Below are 26,967 nucleotides of genomic sequence, written 5' to 3'. Positions count from 1 at the left end.
AAACAAAAGTGCCAGTGTGTCAGACATTGTGCTCAGCACTTTACAAATCACTACTGATTAGAGAAATGCAAATTAAAACTACTCTGAGGTACCACCTCACACCTATCGAATTGGCTAATATGACAAAAAAGGAAATTAATGTTGGAGAAAATGTGGGGAAATTGGAACACTAATGCACTGTTGGTGGAGCTGTGAACTGATCCAACCATTCTGGAGAGCAATTTGGAACCATGCCCAAAGGGCTATAAAACTGTGCATACCCTTTGACCCAGCAATACCACTATTGGGTCTTTTTCCCAAAGAGATCATAATAAAGGGAAAAGGACCCACATGTACAAAAATGTTTATAGCTGCTCTTTTTGTGGTAGCAAAGAATTGGAAAATGAGTGGATGCCCATCAATTGGGAATGACTGAACAAATTATAGTATATGAATGTAATGGAATACTATTGTGCTGTAAGAAATGATAAGTAGATGGATTTCAGAAAAACCTGGAAAGACTTACTCGAATTGATGCTGAGTGAAATGAGCAGAACCAAGAGAACATTGTACACAGTAACAACAGTATTGCGTGATGATCAGCTGATAGACTTAACTCTTCTCAGCAATACAATGATACAAGACAATGCCAAAAGAATTATGGTGGGAAATGCTCTCCACATTCAGAAAAAACTGGGAGTCTGAATGCAGATTGAAGCATACTAGTTTCACTTTTATTGGGGTTTTTTGTTCTTTTTTATTCTTTCTTGCGTTTTTTTCCTTTTGTTTTGATTCTTCTCTTACAACATGACTAATGTGGAAATAAGGAAGGAAGGGAGGGAGGGAGAGAAAGAGAGAAACAAAGAAAGAAAAAGAACCTGGAGTTCATCCTGGCTCTTCTGCTCATCAACTGCCTGCCCTTGGACAAGGGGGCCTCAGACACCTCATCTGTAAGGCAAAGGGGTTCAACAAGCCTTTGTCCCACATCTCCTATAATAATAATGGCTAGCATTTACATAGCTCCTTAATGTTTGCTTGGAAGGGCAAAATGAGTTGAGTTAGCTAAGGGTCTCAGACACTTGCTGAGTGACCCTGGGTGAGTCACTTTACCTCTGTCTGCTTAATTTTCTTAAGTATAAAATGGGGAGAGTAATAGCACCTACTTCACAGTGTTGTTGAGAATCAAGTTTTGAAATGATAATGGTAAAATGCTTAGCTCAGTGCCTGGCACATGGTATGTAAACGTTAGCTAACGTCACCTGACACATAGTAGGTGCTTTATAAGTGCTATTAATATTCTTATGATAGCACCTGAAACATAGTAGGTACTACATAAATGCTATTTTACTTATTATTATAGTTCCTGGAACATAGTAGGTGCTTTATAAATGCTAACTATTAATATTATAGTAATGCCTGGCACATGGTAGGCACTACATAAATGCTATTATTGTTGTTGTTGCTATTAATTATTATGACAGTGCCTAGAACATAGTAGGTGCTATATAAAGGATATTGTTATTATTGTTATTATTACAGTGCCCAGCACATAGTAGGTGCGATATGAATGCTAGCTGTTTGTGTGCCATATAAACATAACCTGGCAAAAACTATCGCTGCATAATGCTATCTGTAATGTTATTTTTATTTACTGATATTATTATTAATTATCATCATCATCATTACTGTCCCCATTTTGCAGATGGGGACACCGGGGCTGGGAGAGCGAAGCGCTCGTCCCAGGGTAGACCACAGCGCCTTCTAGCCGCTAAAGACCAAACGTTCGAGAGCCTTGGCCCGCGAAGGGGGCGGGGCCTCCTTCCCTCTCCCCGGCCCCTTCCCGAGCCTGCGCAGTCAGCGCCACTTCGCAGAGCAGGCATGGAGTCTCAGCTGCAGCTCGTGGCCGGGCGGGTCCGGAGCTTCCCTGACTTCCCGAAACCCGGCATTCTATTCCGGTGAGAGCTGAGGCTGGGAGGGGGGCTGGGGGCGGGGGGCGAGGTTGCCGGGGGGGGGGGGGGGTCCGGGCTAGGTGAAGGCATCGCTTCGAGTTCTGACCTGCCCGGTGCTGTGGAGTGGGGATTCGAACCCAGGACCTCGCTTCCCAAATGCCTGCCCTCTACACCCTTAGCTGATTTCACAGATTTTTTTTTTAAGTTTAAAGAGGGGGAAACTGAGGTCCAGAGAGGGGAGGTCACATGCCTTCGGGCGCATGGACATCAACCTGCAGAGCCCGATTAGAACCCAGGACTGGAGAGCCGCAGTCCAAAGTAAATCACTGCTGTGGGTCCGTTGGAGCTGCGGGTCCTTGGCAGCTCCCCTGCCGAGCCTCCTGGTGTGCTCTGCTCTGACCCTGGCACGGCTGCTCACTTGCTGCCTAAGTGACCGGGGTAACTTCGCCCCCGGCCCCCCACCTTCCCCCCACGTCCCCCTCTATGCCCCCAAGCCGAAGCGGGCTGGATCAGAAGTCCCGGCCGGATACGAACCCCACTCCGCAGCCGCCTCTCCCGCAAACCTTGCGTGCGAGCGAGCGAGCTTGTTGGTGCAACTGACCAGGCTCAGGGCCAGCACTGGCCAGGAGCAGTCCCGCCCGCCCACCCTCCAACCTCTGGCTTGGCCCCCAGCCCCCTCCTTCCTGCGCCCCTCCTAAGCAGAGTTACTCAAGCCTCCCCAAACTGGACTCCCTCCGACCTGCCTCCTCCCGGAAGCCTCTCCGACCATGGGTCAGAGCCTTCCCTGAATGCTTGCCCAACTTGAACCTGAACCCTGAACTCTAACCCTGCCCCCCATGTGTAAGCCGGAGCATCCCAGGTTTGGGGCTAGAAGCGATCTTAGCCCCTCCTGCCCCACCCAGGACATGAGCGCCCCACCTTTGGCATCTCTTACCCTCCTGGTTATTTGTGTCGGTGCCGGGACCCGTCTGCCCCGCTAAGATCTCACTTCCGCAGGAAGCCTCCGTGACCCCCCTTAATGCCACAGCCTCCCCCTGTGGATTCTGTCCAGTTATCCTGCCCTGAGCTTGTTGGTGCCTCCCCCATAGATTAAGGACCCCTGGCAGCCCTCGGGTCTCAGAGGACCTCTGAATCATCACCAGCTGTTTGTTCCTCTTAGTACCTGGCTAAATCACCCGAGCTAAGCAAGATTCTGGAGGGCCAGGATCCTTTGCGATGATACCTGCTCATTGAATTCTGAGCTCTTATGGGGTGAATCCACAAAGTGGGTCACTGATGACCATCCAGACCCCACCCCCCACACACACACACACACCTACGCCAGTGCCAGAAACACCTGCCTATGGGCTTAGGGCTGTAGCCTGTGACCTTGAGCAAGGCATCCTGGTGATCTGTGCCCTGCCAATCGCCCAGGGGTTTGTGAGTAGCCGATGGGGACAGGCTTTGCCAGTGCTCTGAGGAGGCCAGGAGTCATTGTTCTTCCCAGGAGTCCTTCCAAGTCTCTGCTGGGGGCGGGGCTCCCTTTTGTCTGGGCTCCCTGGGGGTTGTGGTGCCTGTGTCCTGGGGACCTGGTTGCCAATCCGGTCCTTTCAACCTTAGGGACATCACGCCTTTGCTGAAGGACCCAGATGCTTTCAAGGCCAGCATTGAGCTTCTGGCCCATCACCTGAAAGAAAATCACAAGACAAAGATCGATTATATTGCAGGTGAGTGGGGAGGGGGAGGGGAGAAGGTAATGGGGCTCAGAAGTGCAGCTGGTGGGAGATGGGGAGAAGACCCTGCGGCCCCCTCCTTTCAAAGAGGCCCTGAAGCCCATGAACCAGCCTTGTCCAGATAATGAGATTTCCCCATGTTGAGTTTCCTGAGAGAAGAGGGTTGGATGGGGAGGTCCAGAGAAGTCTGGTGCCAGGTGGAAAATGGGGGTAAGAAGTATGTCTTGGCAGCTAGGTGGCGCAGTGGATAAAGCACCGGCCCTGGATTCAGAAGGACCTGAGTTCAAATCCCACCTCAGACACTTAACACTTACTAGCTGTGTGAGCCTGGGCAAGTCACTTAACCCCAATTGCCTCACCAAAAAAAAAAAAAAAGAAGTATGTCTTGTCAATCTGTCAATAAGCATTAATTAGTCTCCCCTCCTCTCTGTCAGACACTGTGCTAAGCACTCTACATTGCTCACATGCCCCCAGGCTAGGAACTGCTTGGCTCAATATTCAGACAATCATATTTTTCACTTCACTTAAGGTTTGCAGAGCACTCTCCAGATGTGTTGTGTGTTACCCCTATTTCACAGATGAGGCCGCTGAGGCAGCCAGGTTAAAGGACTTGCCCAGGGTCAAACCACTAGTAAGAGTCTGAGGCTGGATTTGAACCCAGATCTGTCCTGCTTCCTTCAGGTCATGGGAAGCAGCACAGACAAAAGTCAGTGCCCCAACATGGCTCAGGCACCATCTTGACTTCCTGGACTCTCCCTTTCCACAGTGAGACCTTCGGCCACCTGCAGCCCTGGCTCCATGTCTTGGGTCTTGTCTCCACCACAGTATTTCTTGCCCTGGTTGCCAAACCCCTGACAACAGCTGGCCACTCTGGCCTCTAACCAAAAGGAATCCCCTCTTCAACCTTCGACCCCCACCCCCCCAGGATCCCCCACAAGAGACTGTGCAGTCATTTCCTGGAGCGAGCTCCAGGCCAGGCCCCGAACCACTTTGGGACGACTGAGGCCTAGGAGGTGTTTGATGTGCCCCAACCCTAAATTTGCCTCTCTGCCACCTTAACCTAGAGCTTTCGCCTATCAATCAATATAAGCAAGCCCTACTTCGTGCCTGCTTTCATCTCTGTGTACCCCTTTGTTGGCACTTAATGAAAGTGACATAGAAGGGGCAGCTAGGTGTTGAGGTGGATAGAGCACTGGCCCTGGATTCAGGAGTACCTGAGTTCAAATCCCACTTCAGACACTTGATACTAGCTGTGTGACCTTGGGCAAGTCACTTAACCCCCATTGCTCCACCAAAAAAAAAAAAACATAAAAAAGAAACTTAATTGATGCCTTTTGTGTTTCCATTGGAGTCACTGGAGGGCCCTGTCCCTGCCAACAGAGGCAAAGCACCTTGATCCCAGGCCATAAAGAGCAGGACCTGAATTCACACCCACATCTTCTGATTCCATCCAACCTGATGCTTCCCCTGCCTCTCCTCCTGCTCCTATATTGAGGGAAGTCCAGCGCTAGCTGACCCTCCTGGTCACAGATGAGATAATATCTGTAGACAACAGTTCCTGGAATGGAGCAGGTGTGTCCCAGATCATCAGAAGGGCTTCGGAATTTCTTAGATCGTGTGAATACATTTACATTTTTAAAAATCAGTTCTATGGATTCCTTTTGTATTTGCCTCACAGTTATTTCCAGATACGTAGCAAACCCTCCCTCTATTATTATTATTTTTTTTTAAGTGAGGCAGTTGGGGTTAAGTGACTTGCCCAGGGTCACACAGCTAGTAAGTATTAAGTGTCTGAGGCCGGATTTGAACTCAGGTACTCCTGACTCCAGGGCTGGTGCTCCATCCACTGCACCACCTAGCCGCCCCCAACCCTCCCTCTATTATGAGGGGCCAAACCCTCCCTTGAACCCTGAACAGTAAAAGCAACCAAAGTAGGATGATGCAGATAACATTCTGCCCCATAATCCCTTCCTCTGGCAAGGGGCAGGAATGTTTCAATCTCTGTTCTCTGAGTCCAAGATGGATTATGATGATTACTCAAAGTTTGGCTTGCTTCTAACATTTTTTAAATTACATTTCATTTTTATTATGTACATAACGATAAACGTCCACACACTTCAGTGTAAATGAAGGAGGTTGTATGATAAACTGGGAACTTGCATTACTTTTGTTTTTGTTTTTTTCTGAAGCATTCCTTACATTTTAACCAGGTCACCTCACGTTCCTTTCGCTTGCATTATTATAATCCTCGTCAGTATTCTCCTGGCTTTGCTTTTTTCCGTCTGCGTCATTTAGGGTCCTGGGTCTGGCCCCCTCAGTTTGGCAGATGAGGAAACTGAGACACAGAGAGTTCACAAAGCGACCTCCCTGAGGTTACACAGGTGCACTTGAAAAACCAGAGACCAGACTCAGATCCTCCAACCTCCACATTCAGCACTTTGTACAAGTCTCTGAATTCTTCACGTTTGCTATTCCTTACTGCACAGTGATGTTTCGTTAGATTTCTGTCGCGGTTTGTTTCTGAATGGTTGGGCTAGTTCTCATTTCCACCAACAGGGTATACCTGTCTTCCTACTACCTTCCATCTTTGACTGCTCCCATCCATTGTCCACCATCTTTGACTGCTCCCATCCATTATCCACTTTCCCAGTTAAATGGATGTTCAGTGAAATTCAGTATCATCTTGCTTTGGATCTCATTTTATCATATACTCATTGATAACTTGATTTTTTTTTGGGGGGGGGGGGTGGGCAGGGCAATGAGGGTTAAGTGACTTGCCCAAGGTCACACAGCTAGTAAGTGTCAAGTGTCTGAGACCGGATTTGACCTCAGGTCCTCCTGAATCCAGGGCCTGTGCTTTATCCGCTGCACCACCTAGCTGCCCCTAACTTGATTTTTTAAAAAGTATTTGTTCATGTCCTTTGATCACACACAAACCGTTTAGGAAACAGCTCTTGATCTCATTATCTGTTTGTGTACTTGCTGTCTGCTTGACCTCTCCAAGGGGATGTCCTGGAGGTATTCCAAACTCAGCATGTCCAAAGCAGAGCTTCCTCTCCTTCCCCACAAGCCCTTCCTGTCCCTGCTGAGGACACCACCACACTTCCAGGTTGGAGAGGAAGCCTCATTGACTCTTCCCCACTCCCCCATCTAAAGGGTGGCCAGCTCCACAATAGCTCCCAAGTCTGCCCTGCCCCACCCACCCGCCCCCATCTCTGCACCTTTGCCCTGGGGTCTCCCTTCTCACCTTTGCCTCTTAGGTTCCCTGGCTTAGTTCTGCCTCCTACATGAGACTGATCTCCCTGCTGCTAATGTTGCCCCAGCCCCCAGGTTACCTGCATCTTTTACTGTCTTGTATATTTCCATCCTCCTATATGGATGTCGTCATTCCCTCCCCCAGAATGTTCTCAGTCCCTGAGAACAAGGACTATGGCATTTCCGTCTCTGTTCCAAAGGCACTGGGATGGGGGCACAACGTGTAAGGAAGCCTTCCTTTGGCCTCCGGTTTCCAGGTCTGTCCCCCTCTTTCCCTTGCTCCCATCCCACCCATCACCTTATAACATATTTATCTGGGACGTGTTGAAGAGACGCACACATAAACACACCAGAAAGCTAAATGCGAGCCCCAGGGGCAAGAACTTTGTCACTTTTGTGTTTGTTCCCATTACCTTGGACCTATAGATATTTAATAAGTATTGAATTGGACTGTCTCCCTCCACTGGAGTCCCCGGGGGCCATATTCCTCAGACCTTCAGTACTGAGCTGGAAGCACTCCACGGGCGTGTGCTCATTAATGAAGCTGGCACCCTCTTGGTAGGGTAGAGTCCAAGAAAAGGATTGGGAATTGAGGGAGACCTGAGTTTGTCCTTGTACTCCCAACCTCACCAGTTCTTTGACCTTGGACAAATCATTTTCCATCTTGGGGCCCAGGTTGATGGGTGTGGCCTCTCCCCTTTGGCACCAGGTGGGATAGTGGCTGCTAACCCTAGTGCCTGGTGCTTTGCTCCCCTGAAGCGAGCAGGTCAAAAAAACTGCCCCAGGAGGAAGGGAGGGGGATCATTTAAACATCTCCAGTTTTCTTCCTCCCAGGTTTGGATGCTCGGGGCTTCCTGTTTGGTCCCTCCCTGGCCCAGAAACTTGGCATCGGGTTTGTGCTCATTCGGAAGCAAGGGAAGCTCCCAGGGCCCACGGTGTCCACCACTTACTCTCTGGAATATGGTCAGGTACGTCAGGCGTGGGGTGGGGAAGGCCCTCTTCTGAGACTGATGGAAAGGACTCTGCATTCTGAGTCAGAAAGCTTGACCACCTCAGGCAGGTCATTGTTCTTGTCTGGTCCTGTTTGCTCATCATTCCTGAAGGCCTCGGCAGACAATCTCTAAGGGTCCTCCCAGGCCCAAGTCCTTGTGTCTCAGGGTCACCTTTTCACAGAAGATTCCAGCATAGCTCATCGGACTGACCTTAGGTGTCAAGTCAAGAAGCATTAATTAGGCACTTACTGCATGCCAGCCAGTGTGCTGAGCACCGGGGATGCAGAGGCAAGCAAGAGGGCATACATTCTAATGGGGAAGTGGGAGAGCAGGGGAGGTGCCCATGACAACTGGGGGGTGGAGGGCAGAGAGTGAGGCAGGCAGAGCTGGGCTGGGCTGGGCTGGGCTGGGCTGGGCTGGGAGGAGCAGTAGGGATGGCTCGTTGTAGTCAGTGCTACCAAAGTCTGTGCTCCACAGAAACTCAGAAGAGGGAACTGGTTTTAACCAAACTTGGAGAACCATAAAGGGGACAGACCTTGGGTCAGTTGTTGCTCCCACCTACCATATGAAACCAAAGGACCACTGGGCCATCCGCAGCAGAGTGTGTCGAGTCTCAGAGCCATGCAGGGCTTCTGGGGGTCACCTAGCCCAGCCCCCCACTTTTACACATTAGGAAACTAACTGATCATCTCATTTTACATAAACTTTAATTGCAATTGGCCCATGGGTAAGAATTGTGAAGATACATAATTACGTATTCCATTATCATCCAAGCCCACGGCCTGTGTTTTAGAGACAGGAAGCCAAGGCCCAGACGTGAGATGACCTGTGTCTCCTGGGCCACACGGCTAAGTCTGTGGTGGAACCAGGACGGACCCGAGGCCACTGTGTGTCCCTCCAGATGACGCAGTCCGGTGCACATTTGGTACTGATCCCATCTCTGTGGGAGCCAGTGGAGTTTTGTGAAAGCTGCCACTTTCCTGATACACAGCAATCCTAACAGTGTGAATGAAAAGAATAGCAAAACAGATCTGAATATGGGGGTATTATCATGACTGACCTAGTCCTAGAGGAGACGAGATGTACTGCCTATGGGCATTGAACGCTGCAGACAGTGTCAGAGGGGTGGGCATTGAACACTGCAGTGTCAAAGGGGTGGGCATTGAACACTGCAGACAGTGTCAGATGGGTGGGCATTGAACACTGCAGTGTCAAAGGGGTGGGCATTGAACACTGCAGACAGTGTCAGAGGGGTGGGCATTGAATGCTGCAGACAGTGTCAGAGGGGTGGGCATTGAAAGCTGCAGACAGTGTCAGAGGGGTGGGCATTGAATGCTGCAGAAAGCGTCAGACATGGTCAGTGGTCTTGATGTGACAGAAGGTTCCCTAGGTAGGAGATGGGGAGGGAGGGAGGGAGGGAGGGCTGGATACATTCTCATAGGGGTAGACTTCCATAGGTTTAGGAATGTGCAGGGATGAGAACTAGTCCCCTAGGCTTTCCAGGAGCAATGATGGCTAGTGGGGGGGAGGGGGATTCTAAGCAGGCAGGAACCAGTGATTAGCTGGTAGGACACTGCAGTAGAGCATGACCCTAAATATAGTGACTGACTAATAAGACAACCACCAATCAGGAGAGAGCTGCCCCCCCCAACCCTACCCACCAGTGGCCACCAGGGAAAGGATCAAGTCTGTTGGCACAGGAATTGGGGTGGGATGAGGGAGCGGCTAGGAGTGAAGAGATAAAAAAGTCATAAATATTTGGAAGTGAAAGTAGTGGAAAAAACAAAGACATTTTGAAGTTAATAGTACAAGGACAGCCACACCAGTCAGGGCCTGGTGGGGGCAGCTAGGTGGTGCAGTGGATAAAGCTCCAGCCCTGGATACAGGAGGACCTGAGTTCTAATCTAGCCTCAGACACTTGACACTTACTGTGTGACCCTGGGCAAATCGCTTAACCCCCATTGCCCTGCAAAAAAAAAGAAGAGAAGGCCTGGCACCGGGGCTCTGTGGGCACAGGCTGAGTGACCACCACAATCCTTGTGGCCTGAGGGCTTCAAGGGGAGGCCAGATGACAGAGACAGGAGTGACGCTTCCTCCCCTCATACTTGGTGAGGACACAAGGAAAGGGGTTTGGTCTTGCTGCCAGGCTCGGGGCTCTACCAGATGGGCGTTAGCACTGATCTCCCTGATTTTGCTCTCCATTTCCACAGTTCAGAAGCAGGCCCAGAACGGGCAGAGAAAGACCCAACCAGAAGAGGTCCCCAGACGTCTGTTGAATGTTTTCACTTGTGGCCAGTGGCTGCTGAGAGCTGTGGGGTCCTGAGTGGAAATTTGGGGATGATAATAATAATAACCTAACATAGTGCTTTACAACAACTCTGGGAGGAAGGTCCTGTTATTTTCCCCATTTTACAAATGAGGAAACTGAGGCAGACAGTGGTGAAATAAGTGACTTGGCCAGGGCTGCACAGCTAGCAAGGGTCTGAGGCAGGATTTGAACCTCGGTCTTCTGAACTTGATCCACTTGGCCGCCTCTAGCGTGGGTCCAGTGCTTCTGATGTGGGCCGGGGTGGTCTCCTCTCAGGTGGGGGTCTGCTCCTCTGCACTCCGTGACCCAGCCTTTCATTCTTCAGGCAGAATTGGAGATCCAGAAAGACGCCGTTGAGCCAGGCCAGAAGGTGGTGATTGTGGATGATCTGCTGGCCACCGGAGGTATGTGGGTGTTGGTACAGACATAAGGAAGGTCAGCCTCGCTTACAGGTGGCTGGGCTTTTGGACCAGGCAGCCACGGTTAGTTCTGGACAAGTGGCATTCACTTGGGGGATCTCTGGAGCTTCATACCAACCCTCTGAGGGAGGGGCTGGTAGTTTCCACTTTACAGATGAGGAAACTGAGGCTGAGAGGAATTAAGTGACCTGCCCAGGGTCACACAGTGAGTCAGTTTGGTTCTGAAGTTGGGTCTTCCCAACCCCAGGCCCAGTACCCTCTCTATTGTGCCAACAAGCTGCCCGTATCAGTGCAGGGGATAAAAGCAGGGTTATGGGCCCCACAGGCAGCCCAGAAGTCTCTGCTTGCTAGCTGCTATATGTCAGCAGGCACTTATAAAATTCCTACTATGTGCCAGGTGCTGGAAACAAGAGGAGGGGCAGAAACAGCCCCTATCCTCCTGGGGGGTGGAGGGGGGACAGAAAGAAGCCTTCAGAGCCTCTCCTGGGTTTTCTCCTACTTAGGAAAGTTGTTGATCCAAACAGATGACATACCCCCTCTACCCCACCGTCTCTCCACCCAAAGCCAGGCTTGACCCGATGCCCTTTCTGCCATCACTCTGGCTCTGTCTGTGGCCAAGTCAGACTTGGTCCCATCACCCTCCACCCTGGACCCTGACTCTTCCTCATCCCCAGGATGCCCAGTATTGGGAAGGGCTCCCGAGGCATCCCCCCGCCTTTCCCTTAAGACCCAGTTGAGACAGGCTGCTCACAGATGCCAGACCCGGCTGATGACTCTGGGTACCGGGCACTGACCATCTGTGTGATGATGGGCATCCTGGTCAGCCTCCCAAACCTCAGCATCCTCTGTAAAACGAGGCACATTGGAGAGTCGGTCAGTGGTCATTTTGTTAAGTGCTTGCTCTCTGCTCGGCACGGGAATGCTGGGAAATCAGGTCCTAATGAGGAAAGAGTCCAAGTCCTGGACAGATCAGCGGGGGGCAGATGAAACTGTCCTGGCGAAGTAGTTCTTGAACCCCAGAGGCCATGAAACAGATAACACCGCCCTTTCAGCCAGTGTGCCACCTGTGTCTGCCGGGGCCTGACCCGGCACCTCGAGCTGTGGGGGAAGGTGCTGGCCGGCCCTCCTCCAGTGAGCCAGGACAGGTGGGGGGCCCTGCAGCCATTCTGACTCTGCCCTTGTCACCCACAGGTACCATGGAAGCCGCCTGCAAACTTCTGCAGAGCCTCAAGGCTGAGGTGCTGGAGTGCCTGACCCTGGTGGAGCTGACCTCCCTGAAGGGGAGGGAGAAGGTGGCCCCCGTGCCCTTCTTCTCCTTGCTGCAGTACAACTGAGGCCAGGCCGCAGTCAGCGTATTCCCTGCCTGGACGGGCTCTCAGTCTCACTCCAAGTGCCTCCAACTGTCCAGCTATGCAAGTGGAGATGTAAGCCAGCCCTCCTTGGGGAGAGGCACTTCCTCCTCACACCACCAGAGGGCTCCAAAGGCCCGCGGTGGCTCCCATCCCTCTTCCGCCTGAAGGCAGCATGGGGTGCCATTTTGGCCCCTGTAGCCAAGGACCTTCCTGCCATTGTCTGTCACTCCTGCCTGGAGGGTGGAGACCAGCTTCCAGAGAAGGGCTCTCTGCTTGGGCCGCCTTCCTCCTGCTCTGAGGACACTCAAGACTCTTAATTTGGTACCAATGAAAAGCAGGTTTTATGGTTTAGAATTTGGAATACAATCAGTTAGTTTCCTAGCTCTATGACCTTCACCTCCCTTTGCCCCAGGCTGAGCTACATCTCTAGAGGGGGCTGCCCCAAACCCCCAGAGCTGTAACCCAAATGGAATATGGTGGGAGGGGCCATGGGAGATCATCTCCCTCCCATACAAAGCCATAGCCTCTGCTCCCCTTGTCTACAACCCTGGCAGATGGAATTCTTCCCAACTTGTGCCACATCAGATCCCTGGGGCCTGTGCCAATAAGTGAGACCACTCAAGGCTCAACTCCTGAACTTTTTACACATTTTCGTTTTTCATGCAACGCACAATCTCATGTGTCACAAAACTCGGTCTTGATCCCTTTAGATGACAGATTTAGGCCCTGATGGGGCCGTTGTACAAGGGGGAAGAACCAGCTGGCCAGATGTGGCAAAATGGGAACGCTACACCTGGAATTGAGTTGAGGACGTCTGTGGAACAGTAGCCTTGTCTGTCCTAGGGAATCCTGCCCGATGCCATCTGTATCTGATAATTAAATCATTTATTCACAAATGCCCGGCAGTTGTCTTTCTTCTGGGCCCAAGCCGACACCAAGGAGAACACAGCAGCTCTGAGATGCTTAATTCTAGCATTCAACAAACAAAAGAAAACTCCATAAAAGTTTAATGCTAACACATTTAACATCCAGCAAAAGTAGACACGACACACAGGCTGTGGCAGGCCGTTCGCTGGGCCTTTAGTAGTGGATTGCACCCTGAGCATAGGAAGTGAGGCCAGAGGCCCATCCTGTGTAGTAAGTCAAACCTTGCTCATGGGTTCTTTTTGGTCATCTGCCCCAAGCCCAGGGGGGAGGTGGTGAGGACAGACATGGCCCAGAGGCTGCAAACAGATCAGAACAGGGTGTCCAACTTTTATAACACCCTCCATCTACAAAGAAAAATCTTTATTTTCCACTGAGGATAAAATAGAAGAAGGTCCCGTATCCTGGGATTTAGTCAGTCTTTCTCTCTCACTCTCTCTCTCTCTCTCTCTCTCTCTCTCTCTCTCTCTCTCTCTCCACCCAAAACCTTAACTTCCTTCTCCAGTGTTCAGAGTCCAGCCACATCTCGAAGGAAGGGCCTGAATTCATTACAGCTTCTCCTCCTCCTGGGTAATTCGGGCAAGTCTCTGGGTAATGTGCCCCAGGTCCACAGACTTGTCCAGCTTCAGGTAGGTGTCCGTCCTGATGTGGTGGAGACTGAGCCAGTCAGGAAGCAGCTCTGAGAGGACCTGCAGGTGCTTCTCCATTTCTCCTGGGGAGAGATGACAGACAGCATGAGTGGCCAGAAAGCCACAGCCCCCAGACCCTGCCAGCAGATGACACACAAGCCAGCTTCTCCCAACCCCTGGGACGGCTGCCCTTGGGAAAGGGACGATTCTTTCTGAAGCCAATCTTGTGGAAATAAAACCACCGGGCCAGATTTGAACTCAAGAAGATGGGTTTTCTTACGTTCAGGTCTGGGCTCTACCCCACTACCACCTAGCTGCCCAAACATTTATTAAGCACCTATTGGGTGAGATGAGGATGCAAATAAAAGGACTTAAAATATCAGCTACCAATGGAGCCCTCAACTTTAATCAAGGGGAATTTATCTCCTGTTGTCTCCTTCCTGTTTTAGCATGTAAATACTGGTGTCAGTCTCACAAAAGACTCAGAATGAACCCTTGTAGTGGGACAAGCCCCCCAAAAGGCCAGGGGTCAGCTTAGCTGTGACTCAGTCCAACTGTCTTGTCAGCTAATGAGTCTTTATTAGTGCCTACTTTATGTCAGGCACTGCTAAGCACAGGGGATAAAGAACAGCCCGTCTGCTCTTGAGCTCATGGTCAATGGGGAGACGTGTCACAACTCTGAAGACACAGAGAGTAGGGCAGGTGAGTTCCCAGGGCACCCCTGGGGATAGGGGAGGGACATGGCCCCGCACACACCTGGTGGCATAGACGAGCGGTAGCTGCTGGACATCCTGGCACAGGCCACCTCCATGGTCAGCGCCGGCTTCTTCTCAGCCACAAAGACGCTCCGAAGGATGCGTGCCAGCTCAGGCAGCCTGGACAGCACCAGCAACCGCTCTTCCTGCTGGGGTTTGCGGGTCATCATCGCCTGCAGTTTCTGAGTTTCCTTGGCACGGATCTGTGGAGGGAGGGAGGCGAGTGGTCAGCCACACCAGGCCTAGAAGGGGCTGGGGTCCCTCCCCCCATCACCTGTGCCCTTGGCTTACTACTCACCCGCTCCAGCAGAGCCTGGGAGACGCCCTTCAGGGCACTGGGGGAGCTGGAGGGTGAAGCTAGGTTCAGGGGGCTGCTGAGACTGGGTGACCCTGGTTTGGGGGGGCTGCTGAGATCTGGCGAGGCGGGACTGCTATTGGCAGCTGTTTTCAGGGCCAGGTGAGCCAAAGCCTTTTCCATCTACGCCCACACATGAAAACAGACAAACACACACAATTATTAGGGCATCTCTGCTTCCACTAGGAAGTAGATACCCCCCCTCCATATATCACTTCTCTCCACCCCCTGGGGGCCTATAGAGTACCCAAAGGGCCGCACCCTCACCTTAGGCGTCAGCATTGTCCGAGCTCTGGCCAGCATCTCCTGTGCGGTCGTGATCTTGTCTGTGTGAGGTGGCTTCGGCAGCTCGGCGGGGACAATGTCCGGCACCTCGTCCACATTAAATCTGGGGTGCCACCTGGTTAGCTGGTCGTCTGGCACCACCAACGGCGGGCTCAGGGAGGCGAGGAAAACCTAGGAGGAAATGAATAGAAGCTGAGGCCAGCACCCCCCACACAGCCCTCTATCCTCTGCTGCTGGGACCAAGCACCCTCCGAACCAGTGGCCACAAATCAGAGCCGAGGAGACAGAGGAGGGAGATGAAAGACTGTCAGGGCACCAAGCAAGAAGCCATGAAGGCAGCTGGCTTGTGTCAGAGGTGAGTGCGACAGCTGGGGGACAGGGAAGAGCTGGACGGGAAATGTTTCTGCCTAACGGAGCAGAGTCTGGCCACACCTTCCCCCACAACCCCATTCTTCGTTCCCTTTGTTTGAGCCACCCCTGCTTTCTGATGATCACAATCAATGGAGGTTCCTCCAACCACAGCCTCAGGAGAGCCCCAGGGTCCTGCCCGCCTGCACTGCACTCGACTCTCCTCCTGATTCTGTTTCCACTCAGTATCATGTCATAAAGGTTTGATCCACTGTCCTTGTTGTCCTCACTTGTTGGTCTCAACAGCATTCTCTCATCCGGATATATTCCAACATTAAGACTCTTCCCCCAATATATTTAACATGATTGTACATAGAGAACCTCTATGGGGGGCAGCTAGGTGGTGCAGTGGATAGAGCACTGGCCCTGGAGTCAGGAGGACCTGAGTTCAAATCTGACCTCAGACACTTAACACTTACTAGCTGTGTGACCCTGGGCAAGTCACTTAACCCCAATTGCCTCACTAAAAAAAAAAAAAGAGAGAGAGAGAGAGAGAGAACCTCTATCAGAATGCTTGCCATCTTGGGGAGGAAGGGAAGGAGAATCACTTGGAACTCAAAATCTTACAAAAATGAATGTTGAAAACTAGCTTTACCTGTAATTGGACAATAAAATAAAATACTATTGGGGCAGCTAGGTGGTGCAGTAGATAAAGCACCAGCCCTGGATTCAGGAGGACCTGAGTTTAAATCCAGCCTCAGACACTTGACACTTACTAGCTGTGTGACCCTGGGCAAGTCACTTAACCCTCATTGCCCCAGCCCAAAAAAAAAACCTATTAAAGGGGGAAAAAAAAGATTCTTTCCCCAGTGCTGGGTATTTGGGCTGCTGCCAGTGTGGGAGGAATATTAACTAATGCCACGGCTATTTGTGAAAAAGGTGGAAGAGGACAATGATGGGGGAAACAAAAGCAGAAGTCATGTAAAAATAATTCTCATAGTAGAACATTTTTTAAAATAGGAGAAAAAAAAATACAGGTGGCTCACCACAAACCCAAGGCTCCTGGGGAGACATACAGCTTCAACTGCCGTCCTACAGGGGACAAAGCTGCAAGCTTATGCCCCTCTCAGCTTAGGGGTTACACGTCTTAAACACATCAACACAAGGAGCCTGGTATGTGGAGGGAACAATGACCCAGCAGCGCTAGGCACCAGGCCTAGCTCAGCCCCCCGTGTGTGACCTCTCTGGAGACCTCAGTCTCCTTGCCCACACACAGGAAGGAAGGAAGGGTCTCAGAGAAGCTTGCTGACTATCAGATGAAGGGGAGGGAGGGGAAAGGTGTGAGGGAGAGACCAATGAGATCTCTTAAACCAGAAACCTGATTAAACTATAGCTGGGAATTATTTAAACCAAAAATTAAAATGTAATAAAACACAAATAACATTACATGTTAAAACTAAGCCACTGTGCGGGCCGGCCCACAGAGACTTGGGGTATGGATGAGTGACCCCTGTTTCTATTTGAGCTCTACACCACTCTCCTGGAGCCTGGTCCCAGCCTCCCAAGCCAATGATCCCATGGATTAAACTCGTATTCTCCTGGGTAACTGCATCCTTCTCTGCACCATGCCCACCTCCAAGGGACCCTGGGTCCTTGTCACCTTGGGTCATGACCCAAGTCACCACCAAGACGCCACATGGACTCGGGTACAGAAAAGGCAGAGCCACTGAGAGCCTGGGGTCTGCAAGAGAAGGACAGAGAGGTCCCAAACTCCAGTTCGAATCCCCATTTGTCCGGCGTCGCTAGCTCTATGACCCCTCTTCTGGGCATCCGTGATAGATCACCAAAAGAACTAGGCAAGATGGAGTCAGAGAGCCTTGCCCACCCTCCCCGCTACGCATCCTTCCTCGCTCACCTTGTGGTGTTCCTTGACCAGTGTCTACCAAGTTCCTGCTGAAGGTATGACGGCGCTGCACAAGGCAGGAGGCTGACAGCGTGGGAGCTCCCTCCCCACCCTCCTCTGGGGAGAGAAACCACAGCCTGTTACTAGGTAGCCCCTTAGCTCCGAGCCGCACCCCCCTCTCCACCCACCCACCCAAGGGCCCCTGGCTCCTGCCCCAATCAGGGTATCTGCCCACTCCACGTCATTGCAATCCACAGCAGGGAAGTCCCAGCTGCACTGATCCTGCCTGAGTGAACAGCTGCAGATGTGAAGGCAGGACCGGAGACAATGCACAGGGCAGGTAGCTAGGACGCCGGCTCAGCCAAAGACACGGGTTTCTTGCAAGGCTCAGGGCTGAGCTTCGGCTGGTAATGCTCATGGGCACGGACTCCTACAACCTTCCTCCTTCCCCAGGGGCTCACCCACCCTTCTCCAGCAGAGGCTCAATGGTAAGCTGATAATCTGATCGCTTCACGCTGTCATTAAACGTGGGGATGTTCCGCTCCTGCCGGAACTGGTATGAGGTTGGGTAGACAGTCTTGATCTGCCCCACATTTCGCTCCTCAAACCTCCTGGCAAAGGCAAGCAGAGGGTACTGGGTGACTGAGAGGCCTGGGACCAGAGAGTCATCGGGCATCTGTCACCAAGCCCCGCCCCATTATAGCACCACCCATGCATCAAAATAGCTTCTGCAGAAAACCCACCCCTGGTGCCAACCATGGGTGCAAAACATCTCTAGTTTCACCCAACGGAGATGATGGAGAAAACAGGCAGCCAAATGCAATGGATTGACTCAGTCAGGGAAACCTGAGCTCAAAGCTGGCATCAGACAGTAACTAGCTGTGTGACCCTGGGCAAGTCAACTGCTTCAGTTTCCTCATTTGTGAAATGGGAATAGCAGCACCTACCTCACAAGGATCAAACAAGATAACACATAGAAAGCGCTTTGCAAACAAAGCACCAGAGAGGCTAGTAATCATAAGATGACACAACCAAGATATTGATAAAGCACTTAGTTTGTGCCTAGCACATGGCAGGCACTTAATAAACACTCAATCCCTTTTATTAGAATTCCACTGCCACTACTAATGACAGTCAGTAGCCCCCTCGCTCATGTGTGCATATCTAAGTGAAATGACTATGTGACGGCTGCCTCTTTGGTTTTGGCTGGGTCCAGGGAGGAACAGAAGAAAACAAAGAGAGATGATGTCCACGGCAACTGAGCACCAGGACGGATGCCGGGCTCCAGCCCTCTAGGGAACCCCTCATCCAAGGACCCCAACAGCCTAAGGAGACTCACTTGCGCATCATGTCCTGGACGCCCTGCTTGACCTTGGCAAAAGTCACCGTCTGCGACCGATTGAAGAGCATGCTCACAATGGTGTCCATGCTGCGGAACATCTCAGCCAACACCTTGTACTTGTAGGGCAGTGTGAGGCCTGGGGGGCCGGCCTGGGCAAGGGTGTGGAACCGCTCGTAGGCAGGTGCAGGGGTCTTTGAGGTGCTAGGGCAAAATCAAAGCAGGCCTGTTAGCCTCCAAAGGGAACCGCCCTCCCCTCCTCACCCCTGAAGGCTGGCCCGGCTCTGGCCCAAGCCCAGGAGTACAGCCCAGGCCAGGGGCCTAAGAAGTATGGCTCCTTCAACACTGTGTGATGATCAACTGTGATAGACTAAACTCTTCTCAGCAATACAGTGATTCAAGACAATTCCAAAGGACCCATGATGGAAAGTGTTCTCCACATCCAGAAAAAAGAACTGTGGAATCTGGATGCAGATTGAAGCATACTGTTTCTACTTTTGTTTTTTCTTTTTTCAGGTTTTTTCCCTTGTGTTCTGATTCTTCTTTCACAACATGACTAAGGCAGAAATATGTTTAATGTGATTGTACATATATAACCTATATCAGATTGCTTGCTGTCTTGGGGAGGGGGAAGAGAGGGAGAAAAATTTGGAACTAAAAATCTTATGAAAACAAATGTTGTAAACTATCTTTACATGTAACTGAAAAAGAGTAAAATACTTTCAAGATTTAAAAAAAAAAAGTGTGGCTCCTTGCACAGGAGAGAGTCTATGGGTGCAGACACTGCATTAAATGTCATATTGTTCAATGGGTTCACTGGATTTACTGATTTCCTTTTTTCTCTTAAAAAAAAAATTCTTTATTGTAAGGGGAGCATCCAGGCCATGTAAAAACAAAAGGCAGCAATAAAAATAGAAGGGTGTTGGGGGCAGCTAGGTGGCTCAGTGGATAAAGCACTGGCCCTGGTCAGGAGAACCTGAGTTCAAATCCGGCCTCAGATACTTGACATGTACTAGCTGTGTGACCCTGGGGGAGTCACTTAACCCCAACTGCCCTGCAAAAAACCAAAAAAAACCAAAAAACAAAAATAGAAGGGTGTCCTAAGTCTTAATGCATTTTTAAGCCATTAAAGCTTTATTTATTAAAATAGGTTTTTAATTAAATTTTAAAGTATATTATTTGCATTTATGTTATATAAGTATATGTCACAAATGTTTCATATAAATACATATTTATATAAATTAAAAGAATTGAATAAAATATTTAACAAAAATGAAAATAGCACTTTAAATGTATTTTAATATATATTTATATAAATATCTTCTATAATTAGGTCAAAATTTGATTTAATTCAACATTTTTCATTTTTAAAACTATTTAAGTGTTTTAAAATTAAAGTTTTTATTTTGATTAAATTATTTTAAAAGCTATTAAAGTTTTAATGGTTTAAAATGTCACTAAGACTTTTGGGATACCCCGTGTTTAAAAAAAGAGACTGCAAATTGGGAATGTCCAATCGGGTGCCAACTCTACCTACCATGAACTTCTGTCCCTGCAGACAAAGACTCTTTTGGTGGGGGGAACGGGAAATCACCAGGATGGGTGGGTATATGGCTGGGTTCCCAGTTTCATGGTAGGTTAGACCCTGGAGAATGCTATGCCTCTTGGGCTCTTGTCCCTCTTCTCCCTTCCCCACCAGGATCTCACCATGGCTCAGCGTCAGTGGGCTCCCCGACCTCCAGGGGACCTGGCTCTTCAGTTTTCTTCCCACCACCAGAAGCCCGATCCTGGATCCGGGCCCCCAGTTCCCGGGCTCGCTGCAGTCGGTTTTTGAGGTTGATGCTGGCATTTGCGGCAGTTGGGGTAGAGGTGAGGGGTGCGGCTTTGTGGGTCAGCTCCCGAACCTTCTGCAGCCGAGACTTGAGTTCAACAAGGTTTGGCTTTGAGTGGCCCTGGGGGACAGGGTCAAGAGTGAGAAGGGACAACCAGAGACACCCAGAAACACTCCCTAAGCCCCATGAGAGGAAGAGGCTGAACAACAGGCTTACGGAGCAGCTTTGAGCAGACAGATGAGAGTAGAGAGGGGCAGAGCCCATATAAAAAAATTCAAATTTAGACAATATCAGTGGAGGGCATGCCTTTATTTATAGAAGGCTTATTTTCAAACAAAACAAAACCAAAAACCCATGGGCTCCATAAAGCAAGCAGCTCCCCAAGTTTAAACAGATTCTGATATAATAATAATAATAATAATGATAATAATAATAATAGAATGCAATATCTCACATAGACAGGGCACTATGTAATTTGTAAAATCCTTTCCCAGGTGTTATTTCAGCAACACCTGAGTTGTTAAAAGCATCATTATTTCCATTGTACGGATGAATCAACTTAATTTGAAAGGGGGTCCAATGTCAACATCCACCTATAGAGTCTTATCTCCACTTTCACAGACAGGTCCTTCAACTTCCTTGGCCAGAAGGGACCACCCAGGACAGGCAGGATTACAAAACTACCAGGGCTGAGGATCAGGTGCACAGAAAATACTCATCCCTGCAGGGGTCTACTTACGATGCCCTCTGAGGACCCCAGGCTGGGCTTCGAGGCTGGTGAGAGGGGAACAGTCTTTGCCTCCTCCCCCAGAGAGGGGGAAGTGGATGAACATGAGCTAGAAACCTATAAGGGAGGGAAAAAATGGCAAGTCCAGGTCAGCAGCTGAGCATTTCTCTGCCTGGGGCTGGGGGGCCCAAGCCCTATTTTCAAAGCCCTCCTCCTAAAACCTAAGAGAGCAGGAAAGGGGTGATGAACAGCACTTCCCTGACCTCATGGACCTTACTTAGGGTCACACCAAGTGCATGATGAGACCCAGAGAGAAAGTACTCACCCTTGGATACCACCTTCTGGTTTATAAGGCTGGTAGCAAACATCTCATTCCATGCCTACAACAACCCTGTCGGATGATTTGTGTCCCCATTCTGAAGATGAGAAAATTGAGGCTGGGAAAGATGTAGAGATGTGCCCCAAATCACAAAAGATGTGGCAGCGCCGGGCCTTCAATCCCAGGTTCCTGCGAGCCACTGTCTGCCCCCTCTTTGTGTCTATGACAGTGAGCGCGGACTGTCTAGTCTGGGGCCAACTTCTCTAGTTTGGGTGGAGCCTATGCTGGGAGCTTAGAGTCCGGTGAATAAAGGAGTGAAGTGGCCCCTCTCCCCGCCCACAAGGTCAACACAAGAAATCCACTCTCCCCTTTGTAAAGAGGGAGAAGAGCTCATCTGCTCAGTAAATTACCCCTTCCACCACTCCCCGTTCACACATTTAGCTTTCTCATCTTTTTACTTAAGGGAGAAACTGTGGTATTAAATAAACAAACAAACCACTTGAAGGGCAATCAGGAGGTCCAGGTCCCGGCCATGCCGCCATTCCTAACACTGTGTGATCAAGGACTAGTAACCTCGCCTCTGTGGGTCTCAGTTTCCTCATGTGTCAAACAGAGATAACATATCTGTGCCCAGTCTATCCCACACTGGGGTTGTAAGGAAAACACATTAGTGTAAGCCGGCTTGCCTAGTCTAAACTGAATTTGAAAGCCTTCTGCCCTGCTCTGGGACAAGGCACCGTGACCAGAAATCTATTCTGCAAAATCCCAATCGGGGGATCCCCAGTCCTTTGATCCAGCCTCTAACCCAAAGACCTCCAGTATCAGGAAACTTACTTTACTAGCTGAGGAGGCAGCCCATTGCACTTTTGGACACCACAACGAACAATGGAAGAAAAACGACAAAGCTAAAATTAACTTCTTTGAAAGGACTCCGCTAACTATTTGGTTCCATTTCTGCCCCCTGGGGCCAGGCAGACAAGGATGGGCCCTGGGGACTGTCCAACCCTCTCATTTTGTAAGGGAGGAATCTGAGACACAAAAAAGAGACTTGTACAAAAAACTAACCGCTCTGGGGTGGGATTCAAAACCAGGTGACCCCGACTTTGGCCCAGCGCCCAATCAGTACCAGGACTAAGTCAAGGCGTGGCCTCCCGAAGTAGCCCCAGCTGCCGGCCCCTCCCCACGGCTGCTGCTTAGCCCGAACCCCGAGGCTGAGCCAGCTCTGGGGTGCTCAATCCTTCAGGCTAGGCCATGCAACTCACCGGGGGTGACCCTGGGAAACTTTTTCCCCATCTTTAAAAGAGGTTGGGAGGGAGGACGCATGGTGCGCTTTAAGGTGTGCAAAGCTCATGACGAGTGACTTCACTTGGTCCAACCACCCAGCAACCTCCGCAGGCACTGTTTAGGGTTTCCATTTTGGAGTCAATCAATCACTCAAGAAGCATGTATTTATTAAGCGCCTACTGCATGCCCTGTGGTAAGTATCTGGAGAAACCGAGCCAAAGCTGGCTGAGCCCAACTTGGACCTAGGGCTTGTTGAATCCACAAAGCCCGGTTTCGAAGACCCCGGGGGTCCCTGCAACCTCCAGCCCCGACCCCCCGGGAGCTCGCTCACCGTGACCTCCGGGGCTCCGGGGTCGGCGGATAGCAGCAGCCTCCTGCGGGCCGCGCGCCGCACAGGCGGGGCCTCCGCTTCCTGGGCCGGGTCCGAGACCTGGCGGCTCCGCTTCCTGCCGCTGCCGCTCGGGGTGCCTGTCGGGACCGGGTCCGGGGCGCCGGGGGCCCGGGCCGGGGTGCGTGGGGAGACCAGTCGGGGCCGGGCGCGCGCCCCAGTGTCCAGGGCCCCCTCCGACTTGGCGGGGCTGCTGCGGAGCTTCAAGGGGCCGCGGAGGGCCGAGGCTCCGGTCCGCGAGCCCTTGCGCATGGCGAAGAAGTCGGTGACTCGGCGCTGCGCCATTGCGACCGCAGGCCGAGGGCCACGGATGGAACGCTGAGGCCACAGAAAGATACAAAAGGATACACAACGTTCTAAATGGAAGCCGCAGCTCGGCTCGCGCGCACTTTCGCGCCACTGCGCGGAGCCCCGCCTCTTCCGGCTAGGGCCCGCCCCCGGCGGCGCGAGCTCGGCCAGGTGAATTAGGAAGTGGAGACCGACGCAGACCAATCCCAGGCTTCCTTGAAGCCATTTGGCCCCTCCCCTCCGCCTCCCACCCCTTGGGTTTAGGTCTGGGCAGTTTCTCTTATAGGTCCGAGGGAGGAGGAAGAGGAGGGGAGGAAGTTTGGGGCGGTAGGAATGTCGCTGGAGAAAAGTGATTAAGTAAACGGTTCATTCCCCATAACTCAGAGCTCCCACTAAGGAGAGGTCAAAGGCAAAGGTGAGGCTTGTGTACACCAATATATTTTACTTGTGTAGTAGCAAAAAATTTTAAAAGACCTGAAATAAGGACCCATGGATTGGGGATTGGTTGTGATGTAACATTAAACTACCTTTTAAAAACTAATAACGGGGGCGGCTAGGTGGCACAGTGGATAAAACACCGGCCCTGGATTCAGGAGTACTTGAGTTCAAATCCAGCCTCAGACACTTAACACTAGCTGTGTGACCCTGGGCAAGTCACTTAACCCCCATTGCCCTGCCAAACAAAAAAAAAAAACAAACCTAATAACAAGGAATTCAGAGAAACTGAACTGACAGTAAAGAAACCCAAACCAGAACTAAATAATAACTAAAAATAATAGCTCATATTTATGTAGAGTTCACTATGGGTCAGACACAGTAGTAAGCACAATTACAGCATTATCTCATTTGATTCTCAACAGTAAGCACATAATAAATGTTTACTGGTTGTCTGAAATTGAAATGAGAATATACACAAAGTCAAATCTCTAAACGAACTCCTCTCCAAGGTGCCCTGGTTATATTAAGTCCTAACAAGGTAGGGAATACAAGTAAAAGCAGAAAGAAAAATAGTCCCTGCCTTCTAGGAGTTTACAATCAAATAAAAGATTAAAAGAAGCTTAAAGATAAAAGGGAGCTGAATCGAGGCGGGGTGGAGAGAGGAGAGAAGAAGCCTCGATAATAGGCAATGTAATGAAAGGCCCGAGAGGATTGGCCTGAGCCTCCTCCAAACAGTGGGAGTTGGGGGAAGAACTGGCAAATCAGAGGGAAGAAGGTGCAGGGAGAAAGTCCAGACTGAGTTGAGTTTCCAAATTGAAAGAGATCTCTGGAATCTAGTGGAGAAAATCCCGGAGAATCAGGAGTGTCATCTAGAGGGGAATGAAGATTTGGTTGGCCCCGGGTGTCCTCCTTCAAAAGGAATGCAGGCATTAAATCGTTAGCCAGTGCAGGTTCAACATGGAAAATGAAGGAGGGCAGCTAGGTGGCGCAGTGGATAGAGCACTGGCCCTGGATTCAGGAGGACCTGAGTTCAAATCCAGCCTCAGACACTTAACACTTACTAGCTGTGTGACCCTGGGCAAGTCACTTAATCCCAATTGCCTCACCAAAAAACAAAAAACAAACAAACAAAAAAAAAAACTTGGAAAATGAGGGAGGCTGGAGCCAATTCACATGACCATCTGCAGCGAATACCTCACTCATTGTCTTAAAAGTGTCATGGGGCCCAGAGTACCCCAGAAGTTCTCTGGGGTACATCAAGGAATCTTCTCCTAGAGAAACGAAACCAGAGGACAGATAGGCCTAGAGATGAGCGGAACCAGATCAGACAGAGCTAGCTTCAGGACCTCCACCCTTCATTCTGATCTCCCTTACCCCTGGGGAGATAAATTTGGGTGTGGCTGCTGCCTTTGTATCCTGAAGGGAGAGATGGCTAGAGAGATCTGTAGCCACCCCTCACCCAATTCCCCCAGCTACCACCAGTGGGGGATGGTCCTCCCTCACTAAAGGAACTTTCCACAGTCAACTGGTCACCCCCTCCCCTCATCAGTCCTCTATAAAAGTACCTGCCAGTCTCCTGCTTGAGATTGGTACCTCAGAGCCATGTGCTTTGTTCCATACCTATCTCCCCATGAGAAATCCAAGGATTTCTTTCATGGTTTCCCTTCCCCCCCTTCCCTTCCCATGCCCCCAAATAAACTACCACCTTATTCTAACTGCTTTTGTGTGCAAGAGGTATAATTCTTTTGTTTGTTTGTTTGTTTTTTGTGAGGCAATTGGGGTTGGTGTAATTCTTTAAAGAGGAATTCCTAAGAACCCCAACCCCTACCCCTAATCCTACCCCATACTCCATTTTCCCCCATAACAAAAGGAAAGGAATCCTGGTGTCTAGGGAGAACTCGGATACAAAACGAAACTTCAAAATTAAATGGACATTGGAACTTGTTCGAGCAAAGTTGTTAAACATTTGTGTGACTTGGGGTGTCTCCTCTCTCTGAACCTCAGTTTCTCTCCATCACAGCCTAGTTGAGGCTCTCATCACTGCTCATGGGGAGGAGGGGGAGTAGACTCCTATTTGTCGTTCCAATCTTTCCCCCTCCCCCTCTGACTGGAAGGTCACCAGTCCTCCCTAGAAGAACTCGGTTTCCATCAAGATTTGGCTCCAATGATGAGGTTTCATGGGCTTCCCCAGGTAATAGTTCTGTCCCTGGATATGTCTTTTATATACCTTTATTTTATATTCATCCGTACATGTTGGTTCTCTCCTTGAGGGCAGCGACTGCACGTGTTAGCTGCTTAATAACCGATTATTGATTCATCTATTGTTTTTGCGGGACAGTGAGGGTTAAGTGACTTGCCCAGGGTCACACAGCTAGTGAAGTATCTAAGGCTGGATTTGAACGGTTCTTTATCCACTGGGCCACCTAGCGCCCGATTCATCTATGTTTTAAATGAACAAATTGGACTAAACCAAAGCTTTAGAAGTAGAGGCCATTAGAAGCAATCAAAATCAACCCCCTCTTTTTACAGATGAGGAAACTGAGGCACTGAGACTTTACTTTTAACCCGGGTCTGTCCAGGCATCAGGCCCTGCGTTCTATCCACTTTACCGTGTTTTATTCTTTAGCTCTAAATGCTATGAACCCAGGATGAAATTGGTTTTTCCAGCTCTCCCCAGAATTCCCCTCTGCCTCTGTCTCAGTGCCCCTGGGTTGACCCCTGACTGGGCAGGACAAACCCCAACGTTCTCTCATCTGCCCCAACCTCCTCCTTAAGACTGTGCTTGGGAGCTGAGTACATGGAAGAATTCAGAATGTTCTCTTTCCACCCATCAGCCCTTCCTGTTTACCTGAGAAATGTTGCCAGGCAAAAATCTCAGATTCCCCCTCCCTGGAGAATCATTGCCTTCCCTGAAGCCGATCTCCTCTCTCCCTCACCCTAAAGTCAACACCCCTTCCCCTCTGCAAACCTTCACAACAAACACTCATCAAAGATTTCCAAGATCCAGTGGACAGCCACTTATCCCACGTGATATTCATTATGCCTTTGACAGAGCCTTTCATATAACAGGCACAGAATTGGTGGAATCGAATTCATTCAAATGCAATTCAATATCTAATGCCTCCATTATCTAGCGACCCCTACCATCTAGAACATGCACCAGATAAAAGTAGACCCGACCTAGAAG

At 50.3% G+C, this 26,967-nt stretch overlaps 3 protein-coding genes across 3 annotated transcripts in view; 2 read left to right on the top strand and 1 right to left on the bottom strand.

Moving 5' to 3' along the window:
- GALNS (galactosamine (N-acetyl)-6-sulfatase) overlaps nt 1-1,845 on the top strand; it is a 75,277-nt gene extending 73,432 nt beyond the window's left edge. Inside the window, exon 14 of the mRNA XM_043984350.1 lies at nt 1,682-1,845. Within this exon, the coding sequence (XP_043840285.1) occupies nt 1,682-1,744 (63 nt within the window). The 3' untranslated portion in view covers nt 1,745-1,845. The remainder of the gene's footprint in view (nt 1-1,681) is intronic.
- APRT (adenine phosphoribosyltransferase) lies at nt 1,815-12,862 on the top strand. The gene is made up of 5 exons (XM_043984351.1): nt 1,815-1,934; nt 3,528-3,634; nt 7,730-7,863; nt 10,521-10,599; nt 11,806-12,862. The coding sequence occupies exons 1-5, from the start codon at nt 1,858-1,860 to the stop codon at nt 11,946-11,948; spliced, it is 540 nt and encodes a 179-aa protein (XP_043840286.1). The 5' UTR covers nt 1,815-1,857; the 3' UTR covers nt 11,949-12,862.
- A 9-nt stretch (nt 12,863-12,871) lies between these two features.
- On the bottom strand, nt 12,872-23,453 carry CDT1 (chromatin licensing and DNA replication factor 1). Its single transcript, XM_043984347.1, is given in 11 exon segments — nt 12,872-13,602; nt 14,276-14,477; nt 14,573-14,752; nt 14,897-15,085; nt 17,178-17,195; nt 17,197-17,282; nt 17,631-17,776; nt 18,505-18,708; nt 20,212-20,456; nt 21,076-21,180; nt 22,998-23,453. Coding segments are annotated over 11 exon segments (1,881 nt in total). The 5' UTR covers nt 23,340-23,453; the 3' UTR covers nt 12,872-13,438.
- Nucleotides 23,454-26,967: the final 3,514 nt, after the last annotated feature.

This window comes from Dromiciops gliroides, chromosome 2 (genome assembly GCF_019393635.1).
Source record: "Dromiciops gliroides isolate mDroGli1 chromosome 2, mDroGli1.pri, whole genome shotgun sequence".
Taxonomy (NCBI): Eukaryota; Metazoa; Chordata; class Mammalia; order Microbiotheria; family Microbiotheriidae; genus Dromiciops; species Dromiciops gliroides.
Note: the sequence above shows the minus strand (reverse complement) of the source record. Positions and strands in the feature narration are given on the sequence as shown.